Source organism: Balearica regulorum, chromosome 5, assembly GCF_011004875.1.
Source record: "Balearica regulorum gibbericeps isolate bBalReg1 chromosome 5, bBalReg1.pri, whole genome shotgun sequence".
NCBI lineage: Eukaryota > Metazoa > Chordata > Aves > Gruiformes > Gruidae > Balearica > Balearica regulorum.
This window is the reverse complement of record NC_046188.1, coordinates 4459243-4475861: the sequence shown is the minus strand read 5'-3', so window position 1 is coordinate 4475861 and position 16619 is coordinate 4459243. Positions and strand designations below refer to the sequence as shown.

Genomic DNA, 16619 nt, shown 5'->3' with positions numbered 1-16619 from the left:
TGTCATCATCAAAAATACCCTTACACTTGGAAAAGATAAAAGATAGAACTCCTTCAAAATAAATACACTCACTTCTCCATGTCAGTAAACTAGTTAAAAAGTTCTTTTTCTTCCTTGAGGTTTTCCCATCTCGTCTGCTATATGGTAGCTCTCTCATTTGGAGTCTACCAGGCAAGAAACAACCTGGGCACCTCTGTAGAGAAGAGTTTTCCTCCATTTCTGGTCCACGTACTCAAAGGCTCACGACCCCAGCTCCACCAGCCGGTGAGGATTTCATGCTCGGGTCTCCCTTTGGGCCCCCTCCTGATCTCAGTTGTTGGTGCTTACATTCCCAAAACCGGTGCCCATCCATCAAGGAACGCAGCAGGGCTGCCACCTCCTCCTAACAGCCGTGAACTAGGGGCAACGTTCAAGTTTTCCCACCTCCCCAACAGGGTTGGGGCAAGCAACAGGTCCTGCACACGCAAAACTCCTCACTTCAAGGCAAAACCACCATTTATGTCAATTCGGACGCTTGCTCCAGCGCATTAGACCAGCACGTTGCATTCAGACCGACGTCACTTAAGTCACAGTGACATCCCTTGCCAGACAGACGATATCACCAGTGCTTCATTGAAGGTGACCACACCACATCTTACAGTCAGCCCCTACATCCCATTCGGCTGTGCACCCCCATCACCCCACAGTCCCTCGCGCACCACCATGGCTACGTCCCCAACACCAACAAGGATGCACCTACAAGCAAGGAGCCACCATCTCCAAGTCAGCAAACACCAAGGAAAATCTACAAGGAGTCACCTCAGCCCCCAGCCTGGGAGGGAACCGAGCCCAAATTAGTTATGCAAACAAAGAGATCAAACAATAAAGAGTAACGCGAGGTTAGATGACAACGCCGCTTTTCAGAAGAACTTGGTGTGATTCCATAGTCAGCCAAGTGACAAATGCCAGACTGCAAAACGGGTGCTGAATAAGAGCTATTTAAACCACCCAGGTGGTTTTACAAAGAAGGCAGCATTAACACTGGAGACTAAAAGAGAGTTCTCAACAGTTCTCGGTTGCAAACCCCGAGTACTCTTCCCCTCCCGCCGCAACAGGATTGCCAGCTCGGAAAAGCACACGTTCTGCTCCGTGGGGTGCATGGAGATGTCCATCCCACGGGGAAGCTATACGGAGGGGTGAGCGGTGAGAAAGAGGAACTCAACGGATCCTGGTTTTGCTACCGGCATTACAAATGCCCTGGAGGAACAGCTGATTTTTGGGAAGAAGCGTCAGGGAAAGCGCAGGCAGCTCCGCAAGCGCGCTAAGGGACAGGCAGGAGGCCGGATGCCAAGCTTCGCACGCAGGAGAAATCCTCGCGCCAAGCAAGGTCAACGGGATTACAGGGGCAAGCAGGGATTGCTCGCACGAGTAGAGATGGGAAGGGTCCAACCCCTGGTTTCCATCGAGTGAATGCCACCGCACAGCCAGCCGTACGTGACTTTGTATCTGGGAAGGCTTCGAAATGCTGTTTTCCTTCATAATTCGCCTTTTCTGTGGTCAGGATATAAATCACCCCCCTCTAATTACCTGACCAACCGAGGGGACACGGCTACCGCCAAAAACACAATTTAAATGAAAAACCGCGATGCCGATAAACAATTAAAAAAATATATCGCTCACGCCGACTTGCAGCCGGAATTGCAGCAAGCCGGCGCTAAGGCCGGCATGGGAGGCTGCACATTTATCCTGGAGCAGCTGAGTTTAGAGAGCACGTTCCCTCCCTGTGTCCCGTCCCCCCCTGGGGCCTCCCCACCCAAATGGATGAGGTTCAGCCCTTCAGCTGTTTATAAAACCAGCAGCATCGCGCCCAGACGCACTCGGCAGCATTCCTCCCTCTCATTCCTGCGAGCTATATAAGGGAACGGCCAATTCCAGCCTTGCTCCCCCGTAACCAGCCCCGATCCCTTCGCGTCGGAGCAGCCCCGGGCTTGGTTTCCTGCAGAAGGACTTAAATCCATCCACGGTCGAACAAGAAGTTGCGCTGGACCTTGTCATCAAATGGCAGCGCAGGCAGCTGCCAAATCCTGCCGGCTCGGTGCTCTAATAGGGAACAGCTGGAGAAGGACCCTGCATTCCTCCCGCCCCGTCCACACTGGGGGCTCTGTTCGGGATCCGGCCGCCGCGGCCGACCCGCACGATTTCCACCTATCGTGAAACGCAGCCGGCTGCTCCCCGGCACCACTTCGACATGCACAGCCCGAAAAGCAAGCGCTCCCAAACCCCCACCACCACCACCCCCCAGGGAATTTAAACAAAAGGGATGCTTTGCAACGGAGCGGGGGGGCAGGTTTGCTTTTTTTTGGGGTTGGTTTGGGGTTTTGGGGAAACAGAACTACGCAACTTCAATACCGATTTTTGCCTTGCCTACTCGTACTCCGCATTTCAGAAACTCTGCTTAAAGCGACCTGCGTAAATCTGCACATACACGCTTCGGAACGTACGTTTGTAACGCATACACACCCATAAATAAATACATTAACCCACAGCGCAATTTGCACATCGCTTGTGCCGTTTGCATGCTGCTCTCACTCCATTTACTTCTGCGGAGTTGAGTAACTTGTAACGGCGTATAAATAAAAGCAAAATATACTTTGGTAGGCACGCACATTTTCTGTAACGCATCCTGTACGTTCACCAACATAAACCAGTCTACTCATATTTTCTTAGAGCTCCACTGAAACACAAGAGGGTATTCAGAGCCGCAGGAAAAAAAAATGCGTCCAAACAGGATCTGAATGATGAAATAGGAATTGCCACATTTAAGAAAATAATAATAATAAATAAATAAATAAATAGGATAACCCAGCTGCCCAGATCTTTAGAAAATAACAGTTCGTCTAAGGTAGTGATGGGCTGCTTCTGCATGTTGCAGAAAGCAAAGCAAGCCACGTTGTCCAAAAGAAGCCTAGAAAATCCAGACTCTACGTGACCTGACTTACTTATTTCACAGGAAACTGCATGGAAGGAGGAAGGAGGAAGGGGGGGGGGGGGGGGGGGGAAGGAAAAAACCCACCAATCATTCATGCTACCGTAGTTACACCACGCCACAGACCGGAGTAGTTTGCTGTGAAAAATCAAACTGAAATAAGCCATCACCCGTTTGAAAAATAAAACATACGAAGAGAAGCTGTTAATGCAATCAAGCTGCGGAGCCCTGGCTCCCTGACCTCCCTCTTTTCTTGGCTTTTCTTTTTTTTTTCTTTTGGTTTGGCTGTCGGCTTTTTTTTTTGTTTTTTTAATTTTGCCTGCATTAAAGTATCGTTCAAGAAGGGATGCAGCAAAAAAAAAAAAAAAAAACCAAACCCCAACCAAAAACCCACTCACCGGGGTTGTTGGCCTCCCCTTCGAGGATGTGGAGCTCGGTGCAGTCTGCCAGGGAGTGCTCCAGGCAGAGCTGGAGGAAGCGAGCTTGGGTCCGGCTGACGCGTTTCAGCAACGAGAGCAGCGCAACAGTCTGCTCGCACTCGTTCCAGCCCTTGAACCAACCGGCCAACACGCCGACCTGGTCTCGAAACATCATGGTGAGCCGGCGGCCGGAGGAGACACCTCTGCGGAGGGAGAAAATAAATAACCGGGAAAGCTTCCCTGCCCCGACTTCGCTTCCTCCCCTACGTTTCGGGTCAGGATTAAAAAATAATAATAATAATAATAAAAATTTAAAAAAAAAAAAAGGAAAAAGAACAAAACAAAAACTCCTTTGCAATAAAAAGGGTGGGTTTTGTTTTGGACGCAGCTTTCGGCCTGGGTTGGGTTTTGCTCCCTCTCTTCTGGCTTCGGTGTGGTGCTGGATTCCCTGACGGCGACACGGGAGGGAGGGAGGGAGGGAGGAAAAGGGGGGGAGGACGACGACGACGACGGGGGGACGGCCAAAAAAAAAAAAAAAAAAAAAAAAGCCAAAAAAAGGAAAACCCCAGCGTCAGGGCTGCCCCCAGCGAGGCTGCGGCGGGCAGGGCGGGAGCGGCGGGGGCTGCCTCCTCCCGGCGGGGCGCGGCGGGGGGCGCCGGGGCCTCACACCTGGAAGAGAAAGGGGGGCGTCAGGGGGGGCGGCGAGGAGGAGGAGGAGGAGGAGGAAGGCTGGCCTTCGGCCCTGGCACGCAGCGGCCCGGGCACCGCAGCCCCGCTGCCTTCCTCCCCCCTCCTCCTCCTCCTCTTCCAACGAGCAGATCTCCGACACCCTCCACGCTGGGAGCGGCCCCCCCCCCCCCCCCCCCCCCCGGTTCGGGGAGGTGAGGGAAGCACCCCCTCCCGCTGCACCCAGCACGGGGTGCGAGCACCCCCTCAGCGTGCCCCCAGCAGCACGGGGGAGGGGGGATGTAAGCAATCCCCATGCAGAGCACCCAGCGCACCCCGGGCGGGGGGGGGGACGAAAAGGAACCCCTCCATGCATCCAGCACCCCAACAGTGGGGGAATAAGCAACCCCCCCCGATGCATCTAGCACTCCGGGGGAGGGAGGAAGGGAGGGAACTCCCCTCCCACGGCACCCAGGCATGGGGGTAAGTCCCCCTCAATACATCCAGCACCCCCATAGGGGAGAATAAGCAACCCCCGCAATGCATCCAGCACCCCGGGATAAGCACCCCCCACGCATCCAGCACCCCCGGGCGGGGCGGAACAAGCAACCCCCCGCAATGCATCCAGTACCCCGACATAAGCAACCCCCCCCATGCATACAGAACCGCGGGGGGGGGTGGGAAGGGGGGGGAATAAGCAACGCCCCCCATACATCCAACACCCCCATTTGGGGGGGGGGGAGAAGCATACCCCCGCCCAACGCACCCAGCACCCGATGGGTGCCCCCACTGCAGCTAAAGGGGGGGGGAGAAGAGGGGGAAATGAGGTCCTCCCCCCCCCCCCCGCAAAAAGTTCCTCCCCCCCCCTCCCCTCCCCACTAAAACACTCACCTGACTCATACCGGCCCCGGGAAGCGGTGGGGGGGGGGAGGGAAACGGCGCGGCGCTGGGGGGGGCCGTGCCATGGCCGGGGATAAGGGGAGAGGGGAGGGGGAAAAAAAAAAGGGGGGGACGCCAACAGCAGCGGCGACGACGGCGGCGGCGGCTCCGCGGCGCGAGACTGAGCCCAGCGGCGCGCCGAGCCCCCGCTCCCCACATGCCGTTCATTTGCATAGTGATGACGTCATAAGGGGCGGGGCGCGCGGGGAAGCGGGGGGGGGGGGGAGCGCCGGAGGCGCTCCCCCCCCCTCCCCGCTTCCCCGCGCGCCCCCGCTGGTTGCAACCCCTTGCAAAACCGTGCAACTCCCCGTGCAATGCACACACACACACACACACACACACACACACACACCCCGGGGAAATTCGGGGTGCTCCTCCAGTGCAGGGGGTGTGTGTGTTGGGGTGGGGGGGGGGGGGTGGGAACTGGAGAAGAACCCGTACCCCGAAGTCACTCCCCCGGCCTTCCCCCCCCCCCCCCCCCCCCCCCCAACTGCGGATTTCCCGCTGGAGGAAACCACCATCTAGTGGACTGCGGGGTAATGGCAGGGGTTGTTGGGGTGGGTTTTTTTGGGGGGGGGGGGAGAAAAATGTTACTTTCTGCTCCGATAAATGTCGCATCGGTAAGAAAAGGCGTTTTTTTAAAATTATTTTAAATTTTTTTTTTTTTAGATGGTTTGCACATTCGGTGATTAATGCTATCCCGGCGAGCAGAGATGGATGGATTTAACCCTGCGAGCGCTAACTGCGCAGAGAGGGGCAGGATTTGTGTTTCGGGCTATCGATTTCCCCTGCGGGATTTTATTTCCCCGATATTCAAGGGATGAGTGATACAGATATATCCAAGAAGGGAAATGTGGGGAAAAAAAAAAAACCCCAAGCACAACCGTTTGCAAGAAGACAGCAAATATTGAGCAGAATCTAACGTTTATAAAGCATAAATAAAGGTGTAAAGTGTGTTTATTGGTGGCCACGGCAAAAGGATGTCAAATATCTGATTCACGCATGGAAAAGGGATGTCAAACGCCTGATCCGTGCACAGCTTGTGCTTCGGGGAACAAGTGACGGTGGTACCTCTGCAGCATTGCCCGGAGTCCCCGCTGCTCCGTGGAGTGAGAGACGTGCTCAGGTGTCAGGAGATGGCGAGGGAGGGAGACGCGATGGGATCGTCGCAAACCGGGGGCCGAACCCCTCCACCGGTGAATCCGTTCCCCAAAAGTGGCTCCGTGCTCTGCTGGGTGCTAGAGAAAGGAAAACTCCGGGGCTGTGCACCCTTTGGCTTAAAAAGCAATGCACGTGGCTGAATCCGGCCCTTTTTGGGGGGAAAACGTAGCGGGGAGATGAAGGCTGCCCGTAGCCATCGGGAATGCCCAGTCCTGGGCAGGAGCATCGATCCCGCAGCAGGACCGCGAGATGAGGATCACCAAGTCGCTTCCAGCAGCTCCTATACGTCAAGCACAAATGGTCCATCTCCCCCCCGCTTACGAGTTTGCATGTAACACACTTCAGCTTTCAGTATGTCTGGTGACTAATTAAACAAACAGGAGTTCCCTGCCAACAAACCCCAGCCATCTGTCTCATCCTTCGGCTCCATCCTAAAAAAAAATGGTCAATCGAAAAGCCCTTTTCCCCTCACCTTGGTGCCGACAGTCCTCCCGCCGTCCGGGCGTGCTGAGGGACGGCCCGCGGAGCTGCGAGGATACACCATCTGCCACGCCAGCGTGCACGTCTTGCACGGGAATGCGGAGCGAGGCTCGTTAAACCATCGGCGTTAACGGCACCAGGAGCTCCGGGCAGAACGTCGTGCGCTTGCACGTTGCTAATTTAAGGGTTGCCAAGCTTGCTTTGCCGATAACGCCTCTCAGGTTTTGCATTTTGCACATCTAGAGTGGTAATAGCAACCATCGGAAGAATATTTAAGGCTGAAACATCAAACGCAGGCCTCTGCGAGGCCGGGCAGATCGACAGGAGACGGTGTCCCCCCACATGCAGCGAGTCACGAATGAGTGAGAGTAAAGGACCAAATGTGTCCCATGCTCCAGGAGACATCAAGAGCGTGTCTGATAATAAACCCAAAAATAAGCATCCGCCACTCAGGAGATTACAAGCGCCATAGTGTCCCCAGGAAGCAGACGCAGAAGAGCGAAAGCCTGAGGTAACAGCATACTCTGTGATGTTTGGAGGTTTCTACGGTAATTAAAAAAATCCCTCTGCGACCCGCGGAAGAAATGCCCTGCTGCGTCGCTAGATGCATTGCAGGGTGGGCGCCCGTGCAGATCGGTGCGATGTAAGGATCCCCAAGCTGGCTGGAAGCAAATCTCCTTTTCTGGGGGTAATCAGCTGGGGTGGAGGGACTCATCCGCATCCTCCGTGGTCAACTCTCTTCCCTGCAGATGGAGCATCCAAAGTGTAGACACTGTGTCCTGGGAAAAGAGACATCCCGGCCAGCTCTGCACAAACACAAGGCAGGCTGGAGATAATTAAACACAACATCTCTCCCGTTTGTTCCTAAACAAAGTGTGGGAATTGGCCACTGGGAAGCTAGTGTTTTCTTTACCTTGAATGGGGGAGCTGTGCAATTCGTACAAATGCGGCCTGCCAAAACTAAACACGCACAAAAAGAAATATAAGAAAAGTAAAAATAACAAGTAAACAAGGGAGCCTACATGGGTTTACATATCCAAATCGGATGGGGCAGCCATTATAAAAAATATATTTATACTTACGCTCCTGTGCCCAGTCTGGGCTTTGGGGATGACCTCTGGTCGAAACTCACCGTGAAAGAAGCAGCGATTTTCCAAGGTCTGTGCTACACGTATCTACGTGAGGCTGCAGGAGGAGGACATGGATCTACACAGGAAATACCATTTAGCAGGGGAAGTGCTGCTCACGTTATGTTTGTTTAGCCGTTGTCAAGGGGTTGCTTTGAGAAGACCCTGTTTCATCACCGAGAACACCGTCGCGTTGTGCTGTGAGGGCATCTGCCTCTCCAGCAATGCCATCTCTGCCCCGTGCCATTGACGAGTTGGCTCACAGGGACCCCAGGGATGCAGAGGCAACAAAATAAATCAGCTTAACTAATGGACCTCAAAAAAAGCACCTCTTGAAAATGTATCACAGGCTGCCTCTCCCGCCTGGTGACGCATGTGGAATCGGTGACGAAGAGGAGCTGAGGAAGAGGATGGGAAGGATTTATTTAACCAGGCAGGCAATAAGTTTCATTGGGCTCTTCCAGTTTCAGATGGCCCCTAGAATATAAATGCAGGCTTTTGCATTGCAAAACCTTATCATCCCATCAACAGCAAGTGGCTATGTGCAGAACGGGTCTCTGCAAAACTGAGCCCCGTGTGTGTGTTGAGGGCAAAGCCTGACTCAAGCCCCTCTGGGCCTTCGGGGCAGCCTGGTTATTAGGCGTGGTGGTTCGCATGGCACACAAGAGACGTCCCATCCTACCCCTCCGACCAGCCGTCGGCACAGGCATGGAGCACAGCTCCGTCTCACACCTCGGATGGGTCTGCAGCAAGATGTCTGAGCAGCTCTGGGCCCCTCTTCATGTGTGCTAACACCTCATAAATGCCTGCTGGTGAGATGACTCCCTGGATGGCTATATCCCATAGCCTCACGTCATGTTTACCTACAACATTCAGATTTTTCAAACCATTTCCAGCCAGCAATGAAAGCAGCTTGTTGTAGGACTTGGAGCTGACTGAGGCGGTGTTACAAGCAGATGGCCCTGATGAAACAAGACGCTGATCCCCAAGGAGGGACCATTCAACAGAGCTGCTCGACTCCCCGGCTCCAGCAGCTCCAAGACAGGCTTGGAGATGTGCATTAGCATGCACCATCGAGGAAATTGCTTCCCTAACTACCCCTTTCAAGCAATTCTCTTTGGAAGCCTGGTTCCAACTCAAGACGTGTAAGCAACACTGACACGAAGGCAGTTTTCCTACTTAATTATTAATAACGAAGCGTGCATAGTGCACGCTGACAAAATTATGGTAATTTAAGGAGAATTTCCTTAAAGGAGAGTAGAAGAGTTGCCAGGCTGGGTGAGGTTTCAGACACAGCCAGGATGCTGGGGTGGAGGAAAACCTTCACGTTCTCACTTGATAAAATGGCAAGGGATCCAACCACGAGAGGCAAACATGGGGGGAAACAGCTCGCTTTGATCCTCCTGCTCCTGGCTCCAAACAGGCAGCTTTCACCAAAACCTACATAAGTAACATCTAGACATAACAAATGTGTGTGCGTGCACCTGGAATAGATGCAGAGATGATCCACTGAGACCTCTAAGGGGTATTCTGCATTTTGCCTGAGTCCTCTGAACAGGTTGAAAGACACAACAAGAAGGGGAAAAGCCGTGGAAACGCGGGGTGAGCTGGAGAGAGAGGCACCATGTACTTAGGAGATAGGAAGGGTTTGGCAGAGATGATCCAGGCTCAGCTGTGCCCTGTACGCTGTCCTCGCGTCTCTCTCCATCCCATCACATCTCAGGCCACTTGCTTGCCCAGGACACTGTCTGCTCACCCTGGTACGGAGGTTGCTTTTCAAGAGCCCTCGGGAGAGCTCTGTAAATGAAGGCTGGCATGTCTACAAAGGACTACCAGCAAACTGGGTAATATCAGCCCCAGTTCCCTGATGAACCAGATTGGTCGTATGATGCTCCACCAGACGCTTAAATTGCTGCTCAGATGTATTTACGTGTTTCCTTGAAAAACAGGGAATAAATAAATAAATTCTTAAAATTGTAAATGTTGCTTTATATATACCAAACTCAGCTACCCCAGCTCATCTCCAGCCACCACCCAGCAGAGCACAGCGGAGGTCACTGCTTCCCTGAGGAGCCTGATATGGGGAGTGGGAAACCCTGGCAGCTGTGCCCATGGGCCACCCGGTGTGCTGCCAATCCTGTTTTCATGGGTATCAAAAAGTTTCTCTGCAAGAGGTGGGAAAAGAAGAAAAGGAGAAGACTAATGGAAATGAGGAGACGCAAAAAGAGGATTAAAAACACCTTATTAGATCAGATTTGTGTGGGCGGGGTCATTCTCCAAATCCTGCTACAAAGGATTATGTTGCTCCAAGTAAGAGACATGAAAGACTGTGAATTATTCCTATCCTTGTGCTTTCAGGAGTTCATTTGGAGAAACGAAGCTCTTGAAAAATCAGTGGATACATCTTTGGGTGTGCCTTGCCCTTGTATGGATTGGTCCTGCTCTCTGCAGCAGAGACTACCACATAGTTAAAATACGAGATCGTGCATTATGTTCCAGTGTAGATCACAGAATCACAGACTCATAGACTGGTTTGGGTGGGAAGGGACCTCAAAGCCCATCCAGTCCCAAACCCCCTGCCATGGGCAGGGACACCCTCCACTAGCCCAGGTTGCCCAAAGCCCCATCCAACCTGGCCTTGAACACTGCCAGGGAGCCAGGGGCAGCCACAGCTTCTCTGGGCCACCTGTTCCAGTGCCTCACCACTCTCACAGTAAAGAATTTCTTTCTAACATCTAATCTAAATCGACCCTCCTTCAGCTTGAACCCATTACCCCTTGTCCTGTCACTACACCCCCTGATAAACAGTCCCTCACCATCTTTCCTGTAGGCCCCTTCAGGGACTGGTAAGGCACAATTAGATCTCCCCGGAGCCTTCTTTTCTCCAGGCTGAACCACCCCACCTCTCTCAGCCTGTCTCCATAGCAGAGGTGCTCCAGCCCTCGGATCATCTCCATGGCCTCCTCTGGACTCTCTCCAACAGCTCCATGTCCTTCTTGTCCTGGGGACCCCAGAGCTGGACGCAGCACTGCAGGGGGGGTCTCACCAGAGCAGAGCAGAGGGGCAGAATCACCCCCCTCGACCTGCTGGTCACACTGCTTTTGATGCAGCCCAGGACACAGTTGGCTTTCTGGGCTGCAAGCACGCATTGCTGGGTCATGTTGAGCTTCTTATCAACCAATGCCCCCAAGTCCTCCTCAGGGCTGCTTTCAAACCACTTAATGTGCAGCTACCAGGAACATTCACGGACACTATTGAAAATGTGGCCTAAAGGAGGCCTGCCTGTCAAACCCAGCAAAATAAAGCCCTGCAAAAAGAGTGGCAGAGCACTGCTGAGCATACGACTCTGCAAAGCCTGGAAATTTTGGAGTCCCTGAGGTGCTGTGTCTACTTACTGCGAGTAGATCCAACAGTTAGACCGTGGCAACACCAAGTTAAAGGTTGCTAAAATGAGGGATATAAATTACCCCATCAAAACATGTCATAAGGTCAAGAGTCCTTTATATTATCAAATATCTTTTTCAGGACAGGAGAAAAGCAAATGGTTTGTTAATGATAGAGCATTGAATGCTGTTGGACTCGATGGAGACTTTCATTAAGAAGTTGGCGATGAAAGGGGAAACTGGAGCTGGCAGACATATTTACACATTTTCATGTCTCTGGGAAGATACTTAGAGATTGAAAGACTGGAAAAGCTATAGCCATTCTTAAATGTGAATCTACCAGCTCTTGGCAAACATCTTCCTTCGGTCCTATAGCAAAACGTAAAGGTAATTTCTTGTGCGATTCAGGCTGGCCCAGCGGAGGAGGGTTTGGATGATGCTGCAGCCACTCCAGCCATGGTCTGGTATTGACCACCTAGGAAGAAGTCAGCTTTCAAAAGAGAGGCAGCCACTGGGTTGTCAATTTTGTCTCCGTGTGTAGAAGTGTCTGGTGAAAAGCATCGCTTTTCAAGCTGTCATATGCCATAAATTGCTGCCCTGTTCTTACTTTGATCAATGAAATGTGCCACCGTAGAAAGGGGTCTGCTAACCTTGGCAAGCGGAGCAGCCACGTGAGCAAATGCGGTGCCTGCCTCCCTCAGGGGTCCCCGCTTGCTGTAATTATCCTCAGCCTCACTGCCAGCAATATCCCACCCCAGGCTTCCTGCAAGCTGGCGTGTTTTGAACTTGCGGTCTAGGTTCTTTCCCTACAGGGGAAACCCTTGAAATTGAGGACTCACAGAAAATGGAGACCAAAATCAAGTAGCTTCAAGCACGGTGTCTGCGTTGCATTTGACCAGCTAAGAAGCAAAAGAACATCTGTGTCTTACGGTCAATTCTGGTGGCAGGAGATTGATGCATGATGACCCCTGGTAGATCTATGGGGTCTCACTGCCTCCAAACTCGATAGCAGCTGCAGAGTTAAAAGAAAAAAAGAAGAGGAACAACTAATCAAAATAATTCACAAGTTAGCAAGCCTTCCTCTAGCCTGTTTGTTAAAATACTGCTCGCAAGCAGCTGATAGACACTGAAATAAATAGCACTATGAGAGAGATAAGTGATGCATTAGACTTCTCACCAGTTCCCTGACTACAGCTACTGTTGAAAAATCTGCCAAGAAATATTAGATGTGAAGTGGTTATGCAATGGGAGAGTAAAAAATATTAGGAACCGCTAAAAACCCTCATTCGATGAAGACAAAAAGCTGGAGAAGGCGTCTAAAACCTAGAAAAGCTTTCTAGGTACAAATCTTCTGCTGATACAAGGGTGCCACAGGCTGAGGATATAAAACACAGGTAGCGACTAATTATCCAGATAATTTATTGCTGGTCCTGCAGAAGTAATTCTGGGATTCACTTGACCCTCAGGAGCACCCGGGCACTGCTCAGGTAGTACAGGTGTCTTCTAAAGAATGGAAATGCAGTGACTCCTCATGTCATGACTATGGCAAACATCACAGTAGTGCCCTTCCTATGGCTGAGGAGTATATGTGTAGGGAGGGGAGTTTTTTGGGTTTCCCTGAACCCTGATGAAGGCTCAGTAACCTCAGCATGAATTTATAATCTGTCGTTGCTTTTCCAGCTAACCATGTCCTGGGCTGCATCAAAAGAGGCGTGACCAGCAGGTCGAGGGAGGTGATCCTGCCCCTCTACTCCGCTCTTGTGAGGCCCCACCTGCAGTACTGCGTCCAGCTCTGGGGGCCCCAGGACAGGAGAGACATAGAGCTGTTGGAGAGAGTCCAGAGGAGGCCATGGAGATGATCCGAGGGCTGGAGCACCTCTGCTATGGAGACAGGCTGAGAGAGGTGGGGTGGTTCAGCCTGGAGAAAAGAAGGCTCCGGGGAGATCTAATTGTGCCTTACCAGTCCCTGAAGGGGCCTACAGGAAAGATGGTGAGGGACTGTTTATCAGGGGGTGTAGTGACAGGACAAGGGGTAATGGGTTCAAGCTGAAGGAGGGTCGATTTAGATTAGATGTTAGAAAGAAATTCTTTACTGTGAGAGTGGTGAGGCACTGGAACAGGTGGCCCAGAGAAGCTGTGGCTGCCCCTGGCTCCCTGGCAGTGTTCAAGGCCAGGTTGGATGGGGCTTTGGGCAACCTGGGCTAGTGGAGGGTGTCCCTGCCCATGGCAGGGGGGTTGGAACTAGATGATCTTTAAGGTCCCTTCCAACCCAAACCATTCTATGATTCTATGATTACAACACTGTTGAGGAACCAGACTCCTCACTGTGAACATCAGACTCCGCTGAAGACTTCATTTAGTCTTAAGACTATGTTTACACATAGTATTTTTACTGGTTTAAGTCATTGCCATTATGAGATGGCATAATGTCATGGTTTAGACCCAGCTGGCAGCTGGGCACCACGCAGCTGCTCGCTCATTCCTCCTCGCCGGTGGGATGGGGAGGAGAATTGGAGGAAAAAGGTAAATCGCATGGGTTGGGATAAGGACAGTTTAGTGGGACAGCAAAGGGAGAGGAAAATAACGACAACAGTACTTAGAATATACAAAGTGAGTGATACACAATGCAATGTGCTCACTGCCCAAACCCAATGCCCAGTGTTGAGGGATGCCCATCCCCAAGCAGCAACTCCTCCTCCCCAGCCAGCTCCCCCCTTATATATGGAGCATGATGTTATGGTATGGAATATCGCTTTGGCCAGTTTGGGTCAGTGGCCCTAGCTGTGTCCCCTCCCAGCTCCTTGTGAAAATTAACTCTATCCCAGCCAAAACCCAGGACACAGAGTTAAAGCAGGAACTCTCCCAGCTCAGATGCACAGCATCCAGACAAAGGTGCCTTTATGTAGGTGTTGCACATTCCTACAAATTTATGCAACCAGACTGGTAGAAGCTCCGTTTTACAGGTACAGCCATCACTGCGCTACAAGCTTGTATCTCTCTGCTCACATCGCTCATGGACACAAGGGAGTAAAACAATACAGAAACAATGTGCAAAGCCACCTGAGCGACTCCGTGCTGTTCAGTAGAGACTTTCCGAGCCCCTTTGTGCCCACCAGCATGGCAAATATCCCAGGGGATGGTGGCCAGCACTGCTTCAGAGAGCAGTGGCAAGGCAGGGAGCGGGGTCTGGCTGGTTTTGGAGCACCCTGCAAAGCACGGGACCTCTCCAATGCTCGGTCGTGAGCTGCTCTCAGGTATGCATTTGCGTTATGAGGTCACTGTGTGCTGTCAAAGCAACATTAAAATGGTAGTAATACTAAAGTTATCCAGAAATAGAACCGTAAACTTGTTTTTTTCCTCTTTGACATTCCTGCTCAGCCCTTCTAATGGCTTAGTTCAGAGGAGGACTTTTGCTGTATCAGATAAAATTCAGCTATTCCTGGCATTAATTACATTAGCTATAAACACACAGGACACCAGGGACAGCCTTTGCAGGGGCTGCACGTCCGTGGCAGTGACAGAGGCCATTCCTTGTTTACTCTGAGTATCAGCACAACTGAGCAAATTGTGACTGGTGGCCAGTTCCTGCAGAGACTTCCCTGCTCCACACGTCAGCCCCAGACCTCCTGCACCTGGCAGATCTCGCAGAGCTTCACCAGGGCATGGGGGGGACTGAGCAGCACACAAACTAGCAGGAGAAACTCAGACCCTGATTCCCAACTCCTTTTACCATGCTTACAGTATTAAGTTTGATGTTAGCAAGTAAATGAATCATTTTAATCAGATTCACACAGAAGCTTGTCTTAAAGCTAAATAAAACAAGTACATCAGTTCTCATCTGCTCAGGCCCACCAAAACATGAGATGCTGAACTTCTCCTTCCCTTATTGCCTGATGGGGGTCGGCATGGTGCCATGTTGGCAGCGTGGGTAGTCTGATGGTCGATTGCCACTCTTCATGGCGGTGGTGGGACTTTGTAGGGTCTGTGGCGGAACACAGCAGCATTTCAGTCCATGAGGAGTAGGGGTCAGGGCATTAGCCAGTTTTCAAAGCGCCTTATGGAAATTCTGAATTCCCCATGGGAAGAGGAAGACCGTTTTAAGATTAATTAACCTGAATTGTCTCCCTCCTGCCATTTGCCCTCTACTCTGAGGAGGCAGGAAGGGAGGGAGGGAGGGAGATCCTACCAGAACAACTTTCTCTGCAGAGGGAAGATAGCCACATCACAGCCCGTTGGGATTTGGAAAGGCACCTTGGGACATCCCCCAAGTAACACCACTTAGTCTGATCGACTCATTTCAAAGCCTCAGCTCTGATCACAGTTCGATGAACCAAACCAAGTGGTGAGGTACCTCCCACCTCCCTCCTGCAGCAAAAATCATTACAAATTTGTAATACCTCAACGCTGCTGAAAAGAAGCAAATCTTGTCGCTAGAAGTCTGCGTGTGTTCCTTGATGTCACCAAACCCATAAACATCATCTATAATGAGTGGAAGAGGAATGTTATATTACCTCTATTACAACAGGGCGACAGAGCAGAACAACCTCTGTCAATATACTGTCTTTTTGTGGGTCACGGGAAGGTTTTATTTCTCTCTCAGAGCCTTGAATCCTTGTTTTAAGACAACCAAGGGACACACAAGGCAGCTTTCGAGCTCCTTTTACTTCTCACCTGTATTTTGAGATGGCTTCTAGAAGAAGGGCAAACGTCATAAGCCAGCTACTGTACTTTTTATAACTCAGGTCTTTGATTTGGGCCAGCAAGGAAGCTTGTTATATCTGATAAAGCAACTAAGCATCTCTGGAAAATGCTATTAAAAGAACATGAAACAAATGAAAAGCTGGGACAGACTTAACGGTAAATACATGGCCTGGCAGTTCAGCACAGCTACATCCTGTCTGCCATTATTATTTAATACTCGCATCGATTGGTTGAAGGATGAGACAGACCAGGCAATTCTCTGTGGGGTTTACTTGAATACCATTTCACTTTGAGATTAAACAAGCCCACAAGCTTGGATCATGCTGTCTTGTTGGGAAATTTTAATTAATTGGATTTAATGCTGGGGACTACAGCGGTCAAGCAGTAAACAACACCTCCCTGATCATCTGTGTGGGCCAACCAAGTCCCTGCTAACGAACAAGCAGTGCCCAGCTCCAGGTTAGAACCAGTGCAGCATTAACCTGCTCCTCTGGAATAACAACCTCTACAGCCACTATCCCACGTACTGGTAGTACAAGCTGTTTGCATGGAAACGGCTACTGTCATGGCTCAGGCTCTTTGGTCTTTGTATTACTTTTTCTGAGAGCCCATAGAGGCATAGCACAATTTACACCAGCTCTCCATTTCACCACAGTGACACACGGATACTTAGTTCCACCATCATCACGTTAGCTGCTCCCTTTTAATAGCAGAACAAGACCAGTGACACAGGGAGGCTAACCTCCAAGCTAACAAAGCTCAATGTGAGACCACACAG

At 51.3% G+C, this 16619-nt stretch overlaps 1 protein-coding gene across 4 annotated transcripts in view; it reads right to left on the bottom strand.

Moving 5' to 3' along the window:
* The window catches only part of SAMD4A (sterile alpha motif domain containing 4A), a 107447-nt gene extending 102340 nt beyond the window's left edge, over positions 1-5107 (bottom strand). For 2 of the 4 annotated variants that reach the window (XM_075753228.1, XM_075753227.1), the window contains exons 1-2: positions 4942-5107; positions 3364-4053 (exon numbers count right to left, since the gene is read on the bottom strand). In XM_075753228.1, coding sequence (XP_075609343.1) covers positions 3364-3559 — 196 coding nt within the window. In that variant the 5' untranslated portion in view covers positions 3560-4053; positions 4942-5107. The remainder of the gene's footprint in view (positions 1-3363; positions 4054-4941) is intronic. The other 2 variants (XM_075753230.1, XM_075753229.1) reach the window with 1 other exon arrangement.
* Between the last annotated feature and the right edge of the window lie 11512 nt (positions 5108-16619).